We start from the raw sequence: 19,584 nt of genomic DNA, 5'->3' as shown, positions 1-19,584 counted from the left end.
GGTAGAGTGTAGCACACAGATCTTTTTTTAAAAGCCAAGAAAACTGGTCTCCCTTTAGTGATCCTCTAATTCATGGGTATGGGGACGCGGGTGGCACTGTGGTCTAAACCACAGAGCCTAGAGCTTGCCGATCAGAAGGTCGACAGTTCGAATCCCCGCAACGGGGTGAGCTCCTGTTGCTCTTTCCCAGCTCCTGCCAACCTAGCAGTTCGAAAGCACATCAAAGTGCAAGTAGATAAATAGGTACCGCTCCAGTGGGAAGGTAAACGGTGTTTCTGTGCACTGCTCTGGTTCGCCAGAAGTGGCTTGGTCATGCTGGTCACATGACCCGGAAGCTTTACGCCGGCTCCCTCGGCCAATGAAGCGAGATGAGCGCCGCAACCCCAGAGTCGTTCGCGACTGGACCTAATGGTCAGGGGTACCTTTACCTTTTAACTCATGGGTAGGCAGACTACGGCCCCAGGGCCAGAGCCAGCCCAATCGCCTTCTAAATCCAGCCTGCGGATGGTCCAGGAATCAGCGTTTTTTTTACATGAGTAGAATGAGCCCTTTTATTTAAAATGCATCTCTGGGTTATTTGTGGGGCCTGCCTGGTGTTTTTACATGAGTAGAATGTGTGCTTTTATTTAAAATGCATTTCTGGGTTATTTGTGGGGCATAGGAATTCGTTCATTCCCCCCCCCCAAAAAAAAATATAGTCCAGCCCCCCACAAGATCTGAGGGACAGTGGACTGGCCTGACCCCTGCTGTAACTCAACTTTTACCAATGTCCACTGTACAGCTCTTACAGAATGTATAAAACGAAACAAAAAATCAATTAAATAACATAAATGCTGCTAAATAGGGTGTGAAACGTGGAATGCACAATTCAAAAGTCAGTTGCCACCATTTGTATTTTCGTTCATGCAACACCATTTTTTTCACATTCTTTTTGCTTTGGGTCATAGAATCATAGAATCATCGAGTTGGAAGAGACCACAAGGGCCATCGAGTCCAACCCCCTGCCAAGCAGGAAACACCATCAGAGCACTCCAGACATATGGTTGTCAAGACTCTGCTTAAAGACCTCCAAAGAAGGAGACTCCACCACACTCCTTGGCAGCAAATTCCACTGTCGAACAGCTCTTACTGTCAGGAAGTTCTTCCTAATGTTTAGGTGGAATCTTCTTTCTTGTAGTTTGGATCCATTGCTCCGTGTCCGCTTCTCTGGAGCAGCAGAAAACAACCTTTCTCCCTCCTCTATGTGACATCCTTTTATATATTTGAACATGGCTATCATATCACCCCTTAACCTCCTCTTCTCCAGGCTAAACATGCCCAGCTCCCTTAGCCGTTCCTCATAAGGCATCGTTTCCAGGCCTTTGACCATTTTGGTTGCCCTCCTCTGGACACGTTCCAGTTTGCCAGTGTCCTTCTTGAACTGTGGTGCCCAGAACTGGACACAGTACTCCAGGTGAGGTCTGACCAGAGCAGAATACAGTGGCACTATTACTTCCCTTGATCTAGATGCTATACTCCTATTGATGCAGCCCAGAATTGCACTGGGATCTGCTATTAAACTCAGACTGAAACAGAAGGCCCACTTTTAATCTTATGCCAGTAGCAGCTCACATGTTGGGTTGAAGCCATGGTGCTGCCCTCTAGCCACTGGCATTGCTGCAGTTTACCTGGACAAGGCTGGGAAGGGGAAGACTGGCAGGTTTATGAAGGTCCACAGATGCAGAGATGAATTGGCTCTTCTGGTGCACAACCCCAGAGCATGATTTTCATTCGGATTCTGCACTCCTCCAAATTTCCACTACTGTTCTTGGCTCAAAACAACAATAATAATAATCCAAAAATTTGTGGGTTTTTAAAATGATAAAACGCACATATTGAAATAAGATGTGCATTTAAATATCATTTTGTGATAAAATACAAATTTTTGAATTGTTAAATGGCTCTTTTAAAAAAAAGAATTTCAGGTTGATGAGAAAATGGGGACAGAGCAGACTTCTGAATGAATGTGAAACTGCCATAGTCCAGCTAAAAAAATGATCACTCCGTTCCTTGTTAGGAGCTACCACTGGCACAAGAATACGGCAGCTAGAGTAGGCTAGAGAAAGCCATGAATCTTGAAATTCTACACCCTTTCCACATAGCAAAAAATATATTATAGATATAATGCAGGCATGTAATTCCAGAAATGTAGGTGTTGTGTTACTTACCTGACTGTTGCTTTGCTTGAGTTGTCCTGCAGGTCTACTGGGTCAAAAAGCTGAGATTCTTTAAGCCCCAATTCCTTACAGCCTCTTAAGAACAAGGCAATATTGTCCTGAAATGAAGCAAGCAAAATTGATGTCGTCTTGTAATCACAGAAGATTATCTCCTTCCCCTTCCTAACCTAGATCACCTGGATGATTCCTAGTTTACTTAGTCTTCCAAATCTGGACCCAACATGTAGCTTTGTTATGTAATAAAGTAAAGTTCTGAAATATAAACTCAAATGCATCATATCTATCCATAGCTGCAGGGATTGCACTGGTCCTCATTCTTTGTAGAAAAAAACTGTGACATTTTTGTGACTACTGTAGCTTATATAAAAACCACAAGAACCACAAGACATATACCCAGAGATCTATGAAGTTTGCAAGTGAGGAACAGGAGGTCACAAATTTTACCTATGAACAAGCAAAGGACCCACTCGTCCTTTTGCAGAGAGGGTTGGGCAAATTTCAGGCCTGCAGGATCTACTTTGTTTTTTACTCGAACCCTGAGATGCATCAACTGTACAAAAACATAACAGGCCTACGAAGGTGACATCCTTTGTGGGGTGATCTGAAATATCTAGCTCAGTGAGATATTGGAAGAGATGGTGCAATAAGAGTGGGTAGGCCAGAGTGGAGGGCTAGTCCCCTTAACTATTGATTTTTGAAGGTATGGGGGACTTAGGTTGGCTAACAGAAGAGTGGATTTCATTATGTTTTCTCTCCAGAATTCAAGTACAGTGGTACCTCGGGTTACATATGCTTCAGGTTACAGACTCCGCTAACCCAGAAATATTGCTTCAGGTTAAGAACTTTGCTTCAGGATAAGAACAGAAATCATGCTCCGGCGGCGCGGCGGCAGCAGGAGGCCCCTTTAGCTAAAGTGGTGCTTCAGGTTAAGAACAGCTTCAGGTTAAGTATGGACCTCCGGAACGAATTAAGTACTTAACATGAGGTACCACTGTACAAGCGCAATACTCACTCAGCATAGTGGTGATAATGAGTGTCACCACGACACTTTGACTAAATAAATGGCATATTTTTTGCTTTTGCTGCTTGTAAAATTATAGCACAGGTAGATACTTTATAGGTTTGGTTGATTATTCATGTCTGTATTGTGGCAAAATGTAACTTATTTGCAAACTTGTATTCTGAAGCCACTTCTGTTTTATCTCTGCCCGATGGCTAGTGCAAAATACAAATCAGATTTGACAACAGAATAAGTCAAACTCATATTGTGATATTTATTTTCAGCTGGCCCTCCATCTATTTAATGTAAAACAAAAACAAAACAAAACAAAATAACTCCAGAGGGAAGACAATTGTTAACTCTTCTTTAAGTCTCAGCTACCACTGGGATTTCTTTTGCATAACCAGGGACTTACTGAGGAAAACTGTCCCTCCTTTGGAGCTTGTCTGTTCCTTTTCAACCTCATTGTTTGTTTTGTACTTCTACAGTTTCGCAAGAGTTGCACTCTTTATTATTTCAGTGTGCAGTGATCAGTTCACTAATCGCAATGGCATTTGGCATGCCAGCATCAGCACACTCACAGCTTGCAGTCACTGCCAGCCTCGCTGCAAAAATCCTAGACTGAACTTTTACAGACTTCCATGTTCTCTGAATTCAGCCCCTAGTCCAGAAGCCAGAAAGTGAAGGCAAGGGCTACAAGAAACAAGTCCTTCTTCCACAGAAGGAAGTGTATGCTTATGAACTTTTGTCTGTTTTCCACCTTTCCTCCTTTACCTCCGAACCCCGCAGCATTCTGCAAGGGGAATGACAGCTACACTAATGTCAATTGGAGAGGGGGAAATGTTTATTACGTTTCGTTCCGCCCATCTCCCGGTGCAGCTTACACATGAACCATCCTGTTTTAGTTTCACAGTCACTTTGTGAGATAAGTGACAGCCAAAGACACCCACAACAAGATTCATTTATAGCTGAGCAGGGATTCAAAAAACCCTAAGCTTCCTGTTCGAATCCAACGTGTTGCCCCTAAACCACAGTCAATCTGAAGGGTTGCAGAAAGAATCTCCCTTTGATGTAGAATCTCTCCACTTTCCCCAGGCTTCCTTCTTGCTATCTACAAAAATTTTCTAAAGACCTTTATGGATGAAATTAGATTTCTGTGTGTATTTGTGCAGGGAGGGGAATGCTTCCTTGGTGGTATTTTGAGTAGAATGGTCAGGTTTAGATATTTTGCTGATCAGAACCAATCTAAAAAGGGAATAAAAGTTAGGTACAAGTGTGTTTACAGCATTATTTGTTATTTATTTTATCATGATTTATTGAAATTGTATCTCTCAAAAGAGCATCAGGCCAGCTAGGCTAGGTACACAGTGCTTTTTCTTTTTACATGGTGGAGCACTGAAACATGTGGTAACATTTGGAAACACTCAACGAATAGGTGGGTCCCATCATACACTCCATATATATATATATATATATATATATATATATGATTTTCAGTTATATACATTTCAATAGTTTTACAATTATTTTAACATTCCAAAACTCCCCTTCCCTCTTTCTGTGGTTCCTTAAATTTATTTTTTAATCTTTCCTGCATATTCCTAATTAACTTTAATAACTTATTAACAAATGAATGAATTATTTATTCATCTCCTTGAAAGATATACTCTTATAAAACTGCAGGTTATTACAATATTCCTGCCAATGTTCTTAGCTGTTTACAGTTTGTAAATATTCAACAACCCATTTCCATTCTTTTATAAAAAGTTTGAAATCTTGATTTCTTATTTTCCCCCCCCCCCCCGTAAAGTTTTGCCATTTCTGCATATTCCACAAGTTTTCATATCCATTCTTCTTTCGTCAAGACTTCTTCTTCTTTCCATTTTTGGTCAAATATCCACCATACACACCTCAGCAGTTGTGTTCTCAAATGGGGAACAAAAGGATAGGGATGGCTCCCATTCTTGCCCTCCACCTATGAGGAGATCAGAGATCAGAGATCTTGCAGACATTACCACTGTGGTGCGAGAGATTTTTTGCTCTACAAGACTCACTTTTCCCTCCAAAAAAGTGAGGGGAAATGTGTGTGCGTCTTATGGAGCGAATGCAGGCTGCGCAGCTATCCCAGAAGCCAGAACAGCAAGAGGGATTGCTGCTTTCACTGCGCAGCGATCCCTCTTGCTGTTCTGGCTTCTGAGATTCAGAATATTATTTTTTCTTGTTTTCCTCCTCCCAAAACTAGGTGCATCTTATGGTCTGGTGCGTCTTATAGAGCGAAAAATACGGTAACTACCCTTCACACAGATACAGGAATGTAGTGTTGCAGAGGTTGTGCACCAGCCCCAGTCTCTGCCGAGTGGTAGCGAGATTCCAGAGAGTTCCAGACACTCACTCAGGGTTGTGTTTCCATTGGGAAAGCAAGGAACAGCAGAATCTAGTGTCTTTAAGAAATATGGTTTATTGTACACATCTTTACAGCTGGAAGCCTTTGATGCAGGGGGTGTAGAACATTATGGCCTAAGATAATCCCTCGTTGCTCCTCTCATAGCTTCAGCAAGACTGGCTCCAGAGCAGCAGCCAGTCATGATGACCCCTGGTCTCTCGGTGCAGCCTCCTCCAGCCATCGCCACATGGAGTTCTCCTACTTCCTCCTACATTCTTCCCAGAATGCCTTGCCAAACGCAACCCCTCCCCTTCTGTAAGCTTGCTCCCCTTCTCCAGACCTCTGTTTTTTAAATGGGTACCATCACGCCCCTGTTACCCTGGCAACCTCAGTTTCCCAGACCCAAGCATCTTCCTTTGATGAGCTATCAACACATTTGCCATGCTAAACAAATAGCATTCCAGGGGAGGACTCTCAGCACTGAGTAATTTCTAGCATCCGGTAATTTCTAACATCCACTAACTCCTTAGAATCGTGGGCACTTTTGCTCTCCCAAACACTGGTACCCCAAACCTGTAACAGTATAAAGGGGACCAAAATCATAGAGCATAACTGTTAAGTTGTGGGTGAACATATCAGACGACACAACGATTCTCCAAACAGCTCTTGTTTATTCACAGGCCAGAACTGAACTGAACTGAAGGGTTCAGCCAGCCTGCTTATATAGAGCTCCAGTACAACCTAACTGTAGCAACTTTCTGTAACTATCCAATCACTGAACGTCACTTTCAATCCCTTATTTGCATATGTGGACCTGAACTATCTACAGTATCCCCCTGCTGGCCCAGGGTGAGAACTTCAGTACATAACAATAACGGACAAAGCAACCACACGAAACCACCACCCACAAGAGGAAGCTCTCCTTGCCATGGCTGTCAACGTTTCCCTTTTTTAAAGGGAAATTCCCTTATTCCGAATAGGATTCCTCGCAAGAAAAGGGAAAAGTTGACAAGTGTTGAAAAGTAGACATTTCAAGATGACAATGAACACCACATAAAATGCTTGAACATGAACTGCATCGCCAGCCGGCAAGTTTTAAAAAGCTTCTTTTAAAACACGGGGCTGTTATTAACGCAGCTATATTTCCTCCTTCTCGCCTTGTGCTTTCCCCCTCCCCGTCAAATTAAGCAACGTTATCTTTCATTTGACAGCCAACCTTCAAGCGTATCCATTATACCCACTGAAGATGGTCTCCTCGAGAGCAAACCAGAGAGGCCTGCCAGTAGCCACCACACGCCTACCAAATCGTTATTCCCTAATGGCAAGCAGTGAAGTAGCTACAGCTGCCCAGAAAAAGAAGTTGGGTTCATTCCTGCTCAAGTTCACGACCTACGAAAGGGAAGAGCAACAGATTCCTTTTCTCTTTTAAAATTAAACATCTACTTCTTACAAGCCAAAGAATGCGAACCATAATCTCTTAATAGTTTAGGCACCCTCCACCCCTGCCAACTCCAACAAAACAAAATTGTGTTGCTGTGGGATAGCCACACTTTAAACATTTCCCACTCAGGGTTTTGCAGCTTTTGTGTGTGTCAGCATTATATAAAACAAAGCCTACGGGAAAATTCGTCAAACAACAACTTCTTGTTCAATAACAATTTTCTTACTACTTTTGAAATAACAGCAAAACCGACAAACTAAAGATATTTTCGTAATTCTTGTAGCAATATGAAGGTAATTAACAATTACGAAGGTAATTAACAATTACAGTAGTAGCAGTAATAATAATAATAATAATAATAAAATTTATCTATACCACGCCCTCCCCGGCCAGAGCCGGGCTCAGGGTGGCTAACACCAGTAAAATTTAAAATTACAGTAAAAACATAATAGGAAAAAAACCCACCAATTTAAAATACAGGTTAAAATGCCATTTAAAATGCAGCTTCATTTTAAAAGTAGGCCATAGATCAAAACCATAAGGGAAGGGAAACATAAGGGTCAGACTGCGTACAAACCAAAGGCCAGGCAGAACAGCTCTGTCTTGCAGGCCCTGCGGAAAGATGTCAAGTCCCACAGGGCCCTAGTCTCTTGTGACAGAGCGTTCCACCAAGTCGGGGCCAGTACTGAAAAGGCCCTGGCCCTAGTTGAGACCAATCTAACCACCTTGCAACTTGGGACCTCCAAAATGTTGTCATTTGTGGACCTTAAGGTCCTCCGTGGGGTATACCAGGAGAGGCGGTCCCGTAGGTACATGGGTCCTAGGCCGCAAAGTGCCCCCAAAAAATCACTGTAGTTTTGCAACCAGGGTTAAAACCAGTACAGTTCTTCAAATTCCATGGCATCTAGCTGTATTCAGACATAGGCAGAACCTGCTCCTTGATCTCAGGAACCAGCCTGCAAAATTGGGTTGTGAGGACTTTAGTAGTGCCCACATGCATGGCAAACAAACAACTTTCTAAAATGTACAGCGGATTCTAGAGAGCAAGAATTATAATTTTCCTATGTTCCTTATGTGATTTATGAATTATTAAGTTTTTAAAAATATTTATTGTACCAAAGATTTGCTTACACAAGACTTTTCCTGAGGAACAAAGAGGACAACTTCCAGCTTTCGCCCCTTATTTTTGTTTTTGTCTTTTCAAGGGAAACTTTCCAAGGTATTGTGATCTTCTCCTGAGAAGCCTCAACTAAAAGAGTTCCTTCAAAATCATGTCAAAATCTACTCTTTAAGCCAGTTCATATGTCTAAAACAAGCATTAAAACACTGGGGGGGGGGGGGGAGACACTGTTTGAGAGATTGTGTAATGGCATTCATGAAAAATTAAGTGCTTAATTTGTGATCAGATAAAAACTATGGACAAAAAAGAGAGAGAGAAAGAGAGAGCATTTGAGGCCAACCGGAACAAATTACCAATTCAATCTGATGCTAACTTGCTGGCAGGATGGATTGACCAGAAAGCACACACACAACTGTGACCAACAAGGTGGGGTGAGCTACACCCCACAGTCGTATTTAGATTTGAATCCCACTATCAAAACATGACAATGAATAAATAATTTTCACAGGTGTGCCAAGAGTCAAGGCTCCAGCTAAAGGGATGCTTTCGGATATCATTGCATAGAAAGTAAGGGGGGGTTTAAAGCAGGTGGAATTTCTCCTTCTATAGCCCCCGACAGCAAGTGCTAGTATACTACTGTCCTTGTGGGGCAGCAGAAGGAGTGGGCAAGAAGGGTCAAATGTTCCCTGCTAAGAGCTGATCCATAAACATTTGGAATAAGTAAAGCTGCTAGGACTGTACCACTTCAGATTTCAGGCAGTGGGGGAGGAGAAGAAGAAGAGAACTGCACTTCCCAATCTAAAAATAAAATAATTATAAAAAAATAAATGCCTGCCCTTAGGTTCTGCTCCAGCATCTCTTGACTATCTAGTTTTCTATATGCAAGAAGTACTGGAGAGCATCTTAATCTCGAGGCTATGGGTTTGAACCTCATGTTGCACAAAATATTCCTGCATTGTGGGGCTGGGCTAGAGGACTCTGTGGCCACCTTCCAACTCTATAATTCTATGATTCTATGACACGTCATATGCATCGCAAGATAGGGTTGCCATAATAATAATAATAATAATAATAATAATAATAATTTATTTATACCCCGCCCATCTGGCTGGGTTTCCCCAGCCACTCTGGGCTGCTTCCAACACAATATTAAAATACAATAACCTATTAAACATTAAAAGCTTCCCTAAACAGGGCTGCATTCAGATGTCTTCTAAAAGTCTGGTAGTTGTTTTTCTCTTTGACATCTGATGGGAGATAATAATAATAATAATAATAATAATAATAATAATAATAATTCAGTATTTATACCCCGCCCATCTGGCTGATTTTCCCAGCCACTCTGGGCGGCTTCCAATCAAGTGTTAAAAACAATACAGCATTAAATATTAAAAACTTCCCTAAACAGGGCTGCCTTCAGATGTCTTTTAAAGATAAGATAACTGCTTATTTCCTTCACATCTGAAGGGAGGGCGTTCCACAGGGCGGACGCCACTACCGAGAAGGCCCTCTGTCTGGTTCCCTGTAACCTCACTTCCCGCAATGAGGGAACCGCCAGAAGGCCCTTGCCGCTGGATCTCAGCTGAGCGATGGGGGTGGAGACGCTCCTTCAGGTATACAGGACTGAGGCCGTTTAGGGCTTTAAAGGCCAGCACCAACACTTTGAATTGTGCTCGGAAACGTACTGGGAGCCATTGCAGGTCTCTCAGGACCGGTGTTATGTGGTCCTGGCAGCCACTCCCAGTCACAAGTCTAGCTGCTGCATTCTGGATTAATTGCAGATTCCGGGTCACCTTCAAAGGTGGGGATGGAGACGCTCCTTCAGCTATACTGGACCGAGGCCATTTAGGGCTTTAAAGTTCAACACCAACACTTTGAATTGTGCTGGAAATGTACTGGGAGCCAGTGCAGGTCTTTCAAGACCGGAGTTATATGGTCTCGGTGGCGGCTCCCAATCACCAGTCTAGCCATATTCCAAAAAGTGAAAATCCTGACAGAGTTGTTGAGTTTTTGGGGGGAACATCTCCCCTCCAAAAAAAAAAAAATCATTTAGGGGCTTTTCTTTGATTTTGATTTTTTTAAAAAAAAAATCACCCTACTTGCCATATGTCCGGGTTTCACCAGACATTTTGCTAGTTCAGCAAAAATCCACCCGGATGCCATTTTTCTGAGCGATTCCTGGGCGTATCCGGGGAAACCTGGGCTTATGGCAGCCCTATCATAAGATGCTCTCTAGTGAGATATTTTGGGGTCTGAAGGCAAGGGCCTGGCTGTAACGCAACAGATGGTCTGTAACTCAAGTTAGAGAGTCTTCCCCAGCCTGCATCCCTATAGATACTTTGGATTTACAACTCCCAACCCCTAACCATTAGCCATGCCGGTGGGAACTGATGGGAGCTGTAGCCCTAAAGATCTGGAGGGCACCAGGTTGGGCAAGTCTGGTCTGTGGAGTGAAGCAAGGCAAGGCAGACAGGAAGGCAAGGAACTTAGCAACAATTCAATATCTGCTGTACATCAACACAAGTATAGATAAAGGAAAGTAATAGCACCACTCTATACTGCCTTGGTCGGACCACACCTGGAGTACTGTGTCCAGTTCTGGGCACCACAATTTAAGAAGGATGTTGTCAAGCTGGAATGTGTGCAGAGGAGGGCAACCAAGATAATCAAGGGTCAAAGTTTAGCCTGGAAAAGAGGAGAATGGGAGGAGATATGATAGTCACCTTCAAATATCTCAAGGGATGGAGCAAGACTGTTTTCTCCTGCTCTGGAGGGCAGGACTCAAACCAACGAAATCAAGTTAAAAAGAAAGGAGATTCCAACTAAACATCTGGAAGAACTTTCTGACAGTAAGAGCTGTTCAGCTGTGGAACAGGCTCCCATGAAGGGTGGTGATCTACTTGAGATTCCTACATTGCTCGGGATCCCTTTGATTCTACGAAGAAACAATCTGCCCAGCTTAAGGAGATACGGCAGGTTTAACAGGAGAAGATGAAGCACCACTGGAGTTGTCCCTTCTGTTTTGTGAGCAGCTGTTGAGCTAGCAAGGTTCAGCCTGATCATCCCACTTGGCATTCTGCAGTACCTCCTTCTAGCCAGCTGCACCAGGGAGCTGAAAACGGGATTAGGGCATCAGTGGCTCTTTCCACTGGCAGGCAGTCATGATGGAGTATGGAGTATCCAAATCCAACATCCCTTGAGCAAGTGATCCCTGGTACATGGTTTGCTGCAGGCATGTGGAGAATAGCCATACTCCTCCTGGATGTTCCTGGCAGCGACTGCCATGGGTTTTTAGTGTACACCGTCAAGAATCCACAGGCTATACCCTGACAGTCACAAAACCATGTTTGTGGCTGATCTCTCCAGGCCAAGTGTAACATACGCAGCAGCCCTTAAGACTATCCAGAGATGCTGCAAAACAATGAAGCTCACTTAATCACTGGTAGCATAAGAACAAAGGAAGAACTTGGGACATTTCAAGCTGTGCATTTCATAATACTGTTAGCAGCTCCCATCAGATGTTTTTCTTCATTAGGCTCTTCCTGTGACCCTTCAGGAGGCAGGAGTGCCAAAATGATCAGGGCAAAGCAGCCTGAGTTGTTTTGCCTTCAGCTGTGTGTTTATCACTTGCCCTGGTCAGCTATTTCTCTTTACCCAGAAAAACAGCAGTTAACCAAAAGCCCTTCTAATCTAAACACGGTTCTCCCATATTGGAATTCTCTCCCAATATCTGAGCCAGTCGAATTTGCAAAGCAACAGATGGAACCAAAGAAGGGAACTTGAAAGTGTAGATGAGAACCTTGGGCTGTTCTCAATGCAGAAGCTCCGGTTATCAAAGAGACAAGCGGCTTTTGTAAGCTAGGAGAGAAAAAAGGACTTGGCTTTTCTGCAGTGGGAACTGCTGTTATGGAAATGGCCGGCCAAACTCTGGATGTGTGGGCAAGGATCTCTCCCCCTCTTTCTCTCTCATGCACACATTTCTCTTGATTGGATCTTAAAAGTACAGATTATCTATAAGTAAGATTTTGTTTCTTTCTTGTGGAAATGGGATTGCATATGCATGCACACACCCTCTCACACAAACTACGCAGAATGACTAGCAATAGGAAGCCAAATGTCCAGAAGGTAGACTGTTTTTTCACTCTGGTTCAGTGGGACGTGGGAGACGCTGTGCGTTAAACCACAGAGCCTAGGACTTGCCGATCAGAAGGTCGGCGGTTCGAATCCCCGCGACGGGGTGAGCTCCCATTGCTCTGTCCTTGCTCCTGCCAACCTAGCAGTTCGAAAGCACGTCAAAGTGCAAGTAGATAAATAGGTACCGCTCTGGCGGGAAGGTAAACGGCGTTTCCGTGCGCTGCTCTGGTTCGCCAGAAGCGGCTTAGTCATTCTGGCCACATGACCCGGAAGCTGTACGCCGGCTCCCTCAGCCAATAAAGCGAGATGTGCACTGCAACCCCAGAGTCGGCCATGACTGGACCTAATGGTCAGGGGTCCCTTTACCTTTACCCTGGTTCAGCAAGATCGAAATTACCTCTCCAAGTCCTGCTCAGTGATGCATCTATACCAGATATGGGGATTCTGCAACCCACCAGATATTGTCAGACTGTAGCTCCCAACAGCCCCAGTCAGCATAGCTGCTGGTTAAGGGATGATGGGTGTTGGAGTCCTACAACATTTGGAGTGCCACAGATTCCCCATCCCTGGTCTATACAGCTGTGAGGCTGACTGTTGCTCACTTCTGGGTGTCAACATTCACTCCTGACCAGTCCTTCCCACATCTCTTACACAAAACCACTGCTATTTTTTCCTTAGAAAAAGAGGTGCTGCAATTCACCATGAACGCCTCCCTTGATCTCTTATAATGGCAACGGCACCCACCTGAGCTAATAGTCCAAACTTATGGACAACTTCAAACTTTCACAGCCTGTGCTGCAACAAAAAAGTAAGCAGGGATAAATGTCCCTGGTATCTTCTGGGGAAGGGAAGGGTGGGAATTAAAACCTACAGGAAATTCTGGCATTTGTACTCCACGTAACTTTGTAAAAGGGCTTTTCTGTGCCGGAAGTGCGGTGCGGTGAGTTCCCGCTGAAAAAAAGCCCTGCACATAGCAATCATGAATCCTTAGCCATCAAAACATGGATGCTTCCCCCGCACGTAACACAACATTTAGATTATCAATTAGAATCATAGAGTTGGAATGCAAGAATCTTTTTGCCCAACATGGGGCTCGAACCCACGACCCTGAGATTAAGAGTCTCATGTCCTACCAACTGAGCTATCCTATTAGTGCTATATTTTCTTTAATGCTCCTGCTATATCCAGGGCTACAACACATGAGCAGATAAGTCTGAGGTGTCCATCCATTGCCAAGCAACCTTTTACTGTAGCAACATGTTGAGACGCTACTCATCAATTCGCTCCGGGGATTGTGATCAAGTAAATGGTGTGAGAAGACAGAGAGGTCTGGTGCCAGGTTCCTGATACGACAAAGACATTAAAGCCTCCAGATGAAAGTCACATTTCTGTGGGGTCTTCCCCTATGAAATTCCAGTGAGGAAGCAGCAAAAGCAAAGGACCAATAGCATTGTTCCCTTCCCCTCGCTATGGGGCTAGGAAAGTAGTTTAGGAGGAGACGGCAGGTGGACAGAAGGAGATGTACAAAGGTGCAACATTGGACAGGAAACACAATTTCTAGTTACTCTTCTTTTCCTTAGTTTGCTTTTCTTTTTAGTCATCCTTCACGTGTGCACAGATAAAAGCTTTCTCAAAGTAGCCATACATTTGCTGACATGAAGCTTAAGCAGCATTAAGCAGCTAATAGTCCAAATTTAGGAACAGCTTCGCACTTTCACAGCCTGTGCTGCAACAAAAAAGAAAGGGGGGAGGGAAATGTCCCTGGTATCTTCTGGGGAAGGGAAGGGAAGGGTGGGAATTAAAACCTACAGGAAATTCTGGCATTTCTACTCCATGTAACTTTGTAAAAGGACTTTTCTGGGCTCATATCCATTATGAAAAAAAGACTGGGACCAAGAAAGAAATTTGCTTTGAGGAGTTTTTCTGACAAGGCTCCTTTTCTGTTCAAAACAGCTGCTGTCAGATGACTCAATGATTCCCCCCTTTTCTCATTTATTTCCATAAGCTGAGTCCTAAGCAACAGTGAAAGGCACTGGCCACAATCCAGCACTAGGTTAGTTAAATAAATGGGATTTAAGTATGCATAACCATATGCTAGATTGCAGCCATTTTATTTTCTCAGCGCAGGGCTGAGCGGTGCATATTCCATGCTTAACATTAAAAAAAACCAGCAACAACTCTTGCTATCTGGTTTGTGCAAACTGGGCATATTTTCACACCTTACTTTGAATTTAATTCTACTTTCAAATGTAACATTTTTTAAAAAAATTATGAAAGCTGTTTGGTAAAGATGGGGGTGGGTAGAGAGGGGAATGTAGAGAGAAAAGGGGCTGGGGTCAAGCTAAATCAGCAAAAGGGTTTTAACGCAAGTCTTTTTTGCTGCTGCTTATTTGTAAAGAACTAAAAAGAGTGAGGGGCAGAGAATACCAATTAGAAATGAGCCAGGACAGAACAATGGCTGCCTGCAAATGGCAGTTAGCAAACCTGGAGGCCTGCCTTGGGAATGTGCACTCCTGCCCCAAATGTACTACCCCTTCCCAGGAGAAAATCTCCCCTCCTTTCTTAACACCCACCTCAAACCACTGTTAACATCAATGCCGACAAACTACTTACAGACCCTCCAAGTGTCCCTATTTCCCCGGGACGCCCCTGATTTAGAGAAACCGTCCCAGTTTCTCATTTGATCCCAGAATGTCCTGCTTTTCCTTAGGAAGTAATAATAAAAATATTTAATAATAATTTAGTATTTATACCCCACCCATCTGGCTGAATTTCCTCAGCCACTCTGGGCGGATCCCAACCAAATGTTAAAAACAGTACAGCATTAAATATTAAAAACTTCCCTAAACAGGGCTGCCTTCAGGTGTCTTTTAAAGATAGGATAGCAGCTAATTTCCTTCACCTTCAGAAGTAGCCCCACATACAGCACATTGCAGTAGTCCAAGCTGGAGATAACTAGAGCATGCATCACTCTGGCAAGACAGACTGCGGGCAGGTAGGGTCTTAGCCTGTGTACCAGGTGGAGCTGGTAGACAGCCGCCCTGGACACAGAATTAACCTGCACCTCCATGGACAGCTGTGAGTCCAAAATGACTCCTATATTTTCCATATTTTCACTGGAGAAATGTTGGTGGGTACAGAGTTATCCGACCCCTGAGCTGTCTGAAGGCAATCCTGTATGGGGAAGCTTTGTTTAATGCTTAATATATTATTATGTTTTGATATATGTTAGAAGCTGCCCAGAGTGGCTGGAGCAACCCAGTAAGATGTGTGGGGTATAAATAGTATAATTATCATTATGGAATGGGACGCCCCTATTTTCATCAGAGAAATGTTGGAGGGTATGTAATTATATTTGGTAGGGGGAATGTTGCTCTAGGGAAGAGAGGATCCATTGGGTCTGTATTCCCAAGACTGGCTTCAGATCTGTTAAAAGTGTGGCTAGCCAAGCCACAATCATTATGGAAAACTCCAACAAGGATCCAACCATGGTCTACACAGCCGGTATCACACCTGCAGGAATAAGATATTACCAAGAACTGTGCTGTTGCAGATAAAGACAGATTTTGTGTACACAAAAGATCCTGGGGAAAGGGAGTCGATGATAAGGGCAATTTAGTTCCTTTATCTTTCCAGAACCATACACAAGGATAAATATAAGCCATGGGGGTGAAGTTAGGATTTGCAAACAAATGAAGCGGGCATTCATATATCATGTCATCTTTCCTTATCTAATGTCAACTTGAATGGCAGCAATGGGCAAATACAGAGTGTTTTATTGTCACAACTCATCTGGGGGTTCCACCCCCTTCAGAACCCAGATGTTACACAGCAAGCTTTTCTGAATGTTTATATTAATGACAAAAAAAATGAGGATGGCGGTACCTTGTGGACCCAATATTGTGGGTAGTAATGGTGAATGCTTGAAAAAGAAGCATCCTTTGTTTAGCACTGTGCTAAAGCCATCCTGCAGGAAAGTAGTTTAACCCCAAAAGCAGGTTCAAATCCTACAAAACCGTGACGAATCTTTCAGCAATGCCAAATGCATTTTCACCAGCACAACAAGGATTATTTCCACTTTCTAGAAAACAGTAAACAAGAGCGAGGTGCAGCTCAATGAAACTGCACGCTCTTCCAATATACAAAACCATGGGACTCTCCAGAAGTTGTTGAACTCCCGTTCCCATCGAGCGCCAGGAATGATGGGTGATGAAGTGCAACTTGAAGGCCACAGATTCCTAACCCTGCACACAATTAAAGGTTTGCTTTAACTGACATCATTCACCGTTCACAGAGGCAAAACTGCCTGTCAACTCTTGCTATAGTTGCTATAGTCCTCTGAGCTCAAGACTTTCAGAAAGAAAGGATCCCACTATTAGGTATGTTTTTATTTCCAACCCAAAGAGAAATAATCAAAGAAAGCTTTTTCCTGAATACTTCTGCCCTTTTCATGCAATAGCCCCTAAGTACGAACACACAACTTACAGCTCAACCGAGGAACGAAGAAAGATCCCTCTCTTAAGGCTGCTCATCTCTCCAAGAGCCATAATTCAAATGGAAACAGGATGGGGAAATGGAATGGACAATAAATCTGTGAGATGAGTCCAGAGCAGTCTGATATAAAATGAGCAGGCACACGTACAAAACAGAAACTCATTTGGGAATGGGATGTGCTTTAACCCCTTCCCTTCCAGAAAGCTCTGTTTCAACTACAGCTGTCCAAGCATTGTTCCAGCACCCAGGGTCCTGACCGCAGTTTTGGTTTTCGAGTCCAATTTTGAGAGGTTAGCTCTGGGGTCAGGCCATAGGAAATAACCGGTTAGCTATGACAAGAGTCTACACCGCAGAAGCCACAGCCAATTGTTGCAACACATTGGTAGAGATGTTTCAACATTCCATTTTCACTCTCGGTCTGCAAAAGTGCTGGTGGGATATCAATGTGCACAGAATACCATGATTGTCTCTTACATAGTTTTCAGGAGGAGGCTAGGAGAGTCCTCTTATGCCCTTCCTTGCACAACTGCCCTGGGAGCAGGCTGGCAGCATCCTGAATCTTGAGTTATCTGATGGGAGGCAGTGATGGGTGGGTGAACATATCAGACGACACAGCGATTCTTCAAACAGCTCTTGTTTATTCACAGGCCAGAACAGAACTGAACTGAAGGGTTCAGTCAGCCTGCTTATATAGAGCTCCAGTACAACATAACTATAACAACTTTCTGTAACTATCCAATCACTGAACATGACTTTCAATCCCTTATTTGCATATGTGGACTTGAGTGAAAACTATCTACAGTATCCCCCTGCTGGCCCAGGGTGAGAACTTCAGTACGTAACAGCCACCAACATGGATGTCTTTAAAATAGACAAATATGCAAAACGGGCAAACCAATGGACGAGAGGACTATCCAAGTCTCCTAGCCTTGATGGTTATGCTCTGCCTCCGTAGTCAGGGGCAGTAATGTTGCCAGAAACCACAGGAAGCAAAAGGGCTCTTGGGCTCGAATCAGCCTTGTGGGTTTGCCACAGGCTGGCCACTGTGAGAACAGGGATGTTCATTTAGATGGGTCATTGGTCTGATCCAGGAGACGCTTCTTGTGTCCTTTCGTTCCCGTACTCCACATTATCCCCTACAACTGCCTCATGAATTATGGGAGGCCAAACAATCGCTTCCATAGGGACTCGGAGACAGCACTCCCATGATAATGATAAGAATAAGAATAAGAATAAGAATAAGAATAAGAATAAGAATAAGAATAAGAATAAGAATAAGAATTATTATTTTACTTATATCCCGCCCTCCCCAGCTGAAGCTGGGTTCAGAGCGGCTAACAACAGTAAAAATAACACAGTTTACATAAAATCACAATCAATTAATTGAAATACAGTGGTGCCCCACAAGACGAATGCCTCGCAAGACAGAAAACTCGCTAGACGAAAGAGTTTTCCGTTTTGGAGGTGCTTCGCAAAACGAATTTCCTATGGGCTTGCTTCGCAAGACGAAAATGTCTTGAGAGTTCCTGAGGGTTTGTTTTCCTCCCCCCCCCCCTTTTTCTAAGCCGCTAAGCCGCTTATCCACTTATCCGCTTATCCGCTAAGCCGCTACAAGCCGCTACAAGCCGCTAAGCCGCTAATAGCGCTAATCCGCTAAGCCTTCAATGGGCTTGCTTCGCAAGACGAAAAAACCGCTAGACGAAGAGACACGCAGAACGGATTCTTTTCGTCTTGCGAAGCACCACTGTACATTCTAAAATCAATTCAATTCTAAAATCAATTCAGAGTCAAATTAATGGCAACCATTGGGCTAGAGTTCTATGAGGATTACAGAAGGAGGGGGTCAGACTGTGCCTTGGCCAAAGGCCTGGTGGAACAGCTCGGTCTTGCAGGCCCTGCAGAAAGATGTCAAGTCCCACAGGGCCCTTGTCTCTTGTGACAGAGCATTCCACCAGATCGGGGCCATGGCCGAAAAAGCCCTGGCTCTGGTTGAGGCCAGCCTAACTTCTCTGTGGCCCGGGATCTCCAAGATGTTTTTATTTGAAGACCGTAAGGTCCTCTGTGGGACATACTAGGAGAGGCGGTCCCATAGGTATGAGGGTCCTAGGCCTTATAGGGCTTTAAAGGTTAAAACCAGCACCTTAAACCTGATCCTGTACTCCACCGGGAGCCAGTGCAACTGGTATAGCACCGGGTGAATGTGATCCCTCTCCATTTATCAGGGACAACAGGGCAAGCATTCAGCTGCTTTCCCGTCTTGGGCACAGCACAACCTGTTATTTCCCCCTCTTTCACCCTGCACCCAGAACCCCAGAGTTTGGCATGAACATACTGTAGGCCCCAGCAGCCGAATTATACCAAGTTTCATTAAGAATGGAAAAGGAAGAGAGAAGGACAAAATGGAGAAAACAGAATATGGAAAATAAATAGCTCTTTAGCTCAGACCTACTTATGCTGACGCAGGTGGCGCTGTGGGTTAAACCACAGAGCCTAGGACTTGCCGATCAGAAGGCTGGCGGTTCGAATCCCCGTGATGGGGTGAGCTCCCGCTGCTCAGTCCCTGCTCCTGCCAACCTAGCAGTTCGAAAGCACGTCAAAGTGCAAGTAGATAAATAGGTACCGCTCTGGTGGGAAGGTAAACGGCGTTTTCGTGCACTGCTCTGGTTCGCCAGAACCAGCTTAGTCATGCGGGCCACATGATCTGGAAGCTGTACGCCGGCTCCCTCGGCCAATAAAGCGAGATGAGCGCCGCAACCCCAGAGTCGGCCACGACTGGACCTAATGGTCAGGGGTCCA

General features: G+C 44.1%; 1 protein-coding gene across 9 annotated transcripts in view; it reads right to left on the bottom strand.

The window, feature by feature from the left end:
• LIMCH1 (LIM and calponin homology domains 1) overlaps nucleotides 1–19,584 on the bottom strand; it is a 217,692-nt gene that overhangs the window by 92,546 nt on the left and 105,562 nt on the right. For all 9 annotated transcript variants that reach the window (XM_079989583.1, XM_079989578.1, XM_079989581.1 and 6 more), the window contains exon 4: nucleotides 2,208–2,314. In XM_079989583.1, the coding sequence (XP_079845709.1) occupies nucleotides 2,208–2,314 (107 nt within the window). The remainder of the gene's footprint in view (nucleotides 1–2,207; nucleotides 2,315–19,584) is intronic.

This window comes from Podarcis cretensis (genome assembly GCF_951804945.1).
Source record: "Podarcis cretensis genome assembly, chromosome: 9".
Taxonomy (NCBI): Eukaryota; Metazoa; Chordata; class Lepidosauria; order Squamata; family Lacertidae; genus Podarcis; species Podarcis cretensis.
This window is presented reverse-complemented; position numbering and strand designations above follow the sequence as displayed.